Genomic DNA, 3,404 nt, shown 5'->3' with positions numbered 1-3,404 from the left:
TAATATCTAAGGACTACTTAAATGATGATGTTACAAAAATGAAATTTAGCATGACTATAAGGAACATTATGTTTTATTTAAAATTAGTTGTTCCTGATACTGAGATTATTTTTTCTTGCTGTCACAGAACAATCTTGGAATATCACTGTCTGCTGTGTATCAAATCTCTGCTGCCTATCTGACCAACTTACACAAGGAAGCTAGTATCTTCAGTATGGTTTCCATGATTTCCTTAGATTCTATGTAATGTGTCTTGTCAGTAGATTAAATCTTATAAAATCTTCTGTATTTGAGTTTCAGATTGTTTAGCGATAACAGTATTCATTAGCACATTTCAGTGACATATTCCTTTATTATAAAAATAATCTTTAAATTTAAAATCCTTGTGTTTTTCTTAGAAAGTTTCAAGTTGCCATTAATGCAGTAAAATGTATATACACAGTGAAGCTGTTGAAACGCATCAGGCTAACATCTGAATCCCTTAGGCAAGGGTCTTCTAGTGTCCACATCTTCAGAACTGAAGCCAGGTTGGAAGTAGGTTCCTGCTGAAAACAGGACATTGGGACAAGACAGAGATTTTCCATTGTTGGCTTATCAGGCATCAAAAACCTTACAAATTTAATTAGCAGATGACTCCCCCGTTCTGATCATTTGAGTTTTTATGTTTGTTTTGCATTTCTTGTGTGGGAGGAGGGATGTTTTCATAGGATCAGTCTGCGCTTACTTTGTTGGGGTCGCCAGAGGCAGAGGATGTGGCCTCCTTTGTCTTCCTAATGTCCAAGTGACACAGTTCATGTTACTTATCTCTTTTTTGTGACTCACAGTGGTGCAGTGGTAGCAACTGGAAACCTTTGGGAAACAAAATTGTTAACATTTTGTTTGCATCTCTGTTGTTTTTGGTAGTCTGAAAGTTCGCTAGTAGACAAAATGGTAAGGTTTGCAAAATTTTAGTCTAAGATCTGTGATTAAAAGCTGCTCTGGCAGTTTTCCGTCTCTTGCCCCTACAGCAATACATCTCCTGCTCATGGGTTGAGTATAAACTATTGTGAAATTAGAATATTATGCTGTTTTGTCTTACAGAATGGAAACAATTGTATTCATTCGTCTTTACCATTAAGATAATCATATTCAATCCAACATGTTACTTAAAAATGCTCTTTTCTCCCAAGCTGGCTTTGGAATCACAGCCAACACCATCCTCCTGCTCTTCCATGTCCTCCCATCCCTCCAGGATTGCAGACTGAAGCCTAGTAGCCTGACCGTCTGTCACCTGGCACTTGTCCACATAGCCATGTTTCTCACCACGGTGTTCTTGGTGTCTCCGGACCTGTTTGAGTCAATGCACTTTCAGAATGACTTTAAGTGCAAGGCTCTGTATTACTTGAGTAGGGTGATGCAGGGCCTCTCCATCTGCACCACCTGTGTCCTGAGCACTCTTCAAGCTATCACCCTGAGCCCCAGCACCTCCTGGATGGCCCAGTTTAAACACAAATCTGTACATTTCATTACTCGCGTCTATGTGTTCATGTGGACCCTCAGCTTATCTTCCTGTGCTTCCCTGGCCTTTTATGTTGTGGCTTTTTCCAATCTGAACCAGACCCGCTTTCTGAAGCTGAATAAATACTGCTCAATCTCCCGCATGAACTCCATCGTTAGATACCTGTTTTATGCTTTGACAACCTCCAGGGATGTTTGCTTTGTAGGAGTGATGCTGATCTCAAGCATGTACCTGCTGAATCTCCTGTTCAAGCACCAGAGGAGGGTCCAGTATCTCCACAGCACCAGCCACTCCTCAACACCCTGCCCAGAAAAAAGGGCCATGCAGACCATTCTGCTGCTTGTGGGGTTCTTTGTGGTCATGTTCTGGATGGACTTTATAATTTCATCCTTCCCAACCCGTTTATCAGATGATGGACCAGTGATCCAGACCATCCGGAGACTTGTGAGCAAAATCTATGCCACGGTCAGCCCTCTGGTGCTGCTCAGTTCTGACAGAAGGGTCATCGGTGTTCTGCGAAGTGTGAAGCAGGCATTCAATAGCCTTTTACACTAGATGCACCTGCCGGCAGTTATAGTACTGGAACAGTCAAGAATCTGCCATACCGTGAGTTGGAATGTGGTAATAGCATTTGATCACAGCTTATCATAGGTGGTCTCTTTTTTTCCAGCATTTACATGAGTTGATGTTTCCATCAATGGGCTCTTTTTCACGCTAATTCTCAGATCTCCATCCAGGAAACATTTTTAGCTTATGTAAGTGTCATTTTGGGAAGATCCTGTTTGTGTTCCATCATTCAGAGTTTTTTCTGGAGAATGTTTATGATTATTTCTCCAAAATATTTCATCTGAGCCTGTGACTTTAGTCAGCAACACTCCATACTTATTTCTGTGACTCTGGCTCTGTGGGTCGTGATAGTTTGGATCTCACCTTTGTAACCAGCATCATTTTTCCCTCACTTAGGAATTTTTCTCCTAGGTGTTTTTCCTTGCATTTATGAAGTCTGATTGTTATGTCCGTTAGCTATGTTTATCTCTTTTTGAGATATGGAGCTTTTGAATTCAAGGTTTGTGTCTGATTATGAGATTTGATTTTAAGATTTATTTTATTTTTGTTTGAAACACAGTTACACATTTGCTGGTTCACTCCAAAAATGGCCACGATGGCCAGAGCTTAGCAGATCTGAAGCCAGGAACCTGGAATATCTTCTGAGTCTCCCATGTGGATGCAGGGATCTAAAGCCCTGGGTCATTCTCAGTCGCTTTGCTGGGCCATAAACAGGAAGTTGGACCAGAAGTGGAGCAGCCAGGACAGGCATTGGCACCCATATGGGATGCTGGCACTTCAGGTAGAAGCTTAGCTTACTACACCATGGTGCTAGCCCATTTTTATATTTATATATATTTTTTTCTACTATGAATTTTAGCCATTTGTGTATCAACATATATTTGATTACTTACTCCTTCTTTTCATATATTAGTGTGTTTGACTTCTAATGCTAATCTTTGTTTTTTGATATTTAAAAATCCCCTATTTTTACTTTATTCATATTGCTGAATTTTCTAGTTCACTAGTCCTGTCATTACCTCAATTTAATGGTTGTTCTATACACTGTCTATTAGCTTGATGTACTCTTCTATTGCTTACCTTATATTTGGGTTATTTTCAAATGTGCTTTTAAGTTGTATAGAGTTTTTTTCCCCAAAAAACAAATAACAGGTTTTTTTGGCCATCATTATTTTGTAGCATTTTAACTCCACCATATAGTTTTACATATGCTTTCTTCAGCTATTTCATGCTTTTTTCTTCTGTTCTTCAAATATAGATGAAACAGTTCACATAGATATTGTGTCGCACACTGTGACATCTCATGAGATGCTCTGAGTTTCTCCATTTAGAGCATCCC

The 3,404-nt window shown here is 39.6% G+C and overlaps 1 protein-coding gene across 1 annotated transcript; it reads left to right on the top strand.

Moving 5' to 3' along the window:
• Positions 1 to 1,091: 1,091 nt before the first annotated feature.
• LOC101520242 (putative vomeronasal receptor-like protein 4) lies at positions 1,092 to 2,323 on the top strand. Its single transcript, XM_004580796.2, has one exon. The coding sequence runs from the start codon at positions 1,139 to 1,141 to the stop codon at positions 2,051 to 2,053; it is 915 nt and encodes a 304-aa protein (XP_004580853.2). The 5' UTR covers positions 1,092 to 1,138; the 3' UTR covers positions 2,054 to 2,323.
• The last annotated feature ends 1,081 nt before the right edge of the window (positions 2,324 to 3,404 follow it).

Source organism: Ochotona princeps, chromosome 9 (genome assembly GCF_030435755.1).
Source record: "Ochotona princeps isolate mOchPri1 chromosome 9, mOchPri1.hap1, whole genome shotgun sequence".
Taxonomy (NCBI): Eukaryota; Metazoa; Chordata; class Mammalia; order Lagomorpha; family Ochotonidae; genus Ochotona; species Ochotona princeps.
The sequence above is the reverse complement of the archived record's forward strand: the minus strand, read 5'-3'. Positions and strand labels throughout refer to the sequence as shown.

What these genes read in the sequence shown, in the direction of transcription:
- LOC101520242 (XM_004580796.2), top strand. Translation starts at nt 1,139, where the DNA reads ATGTTACTTAAAAATGCTCTTTTCTCCCAAGCTGGCTTTGGAATCACA.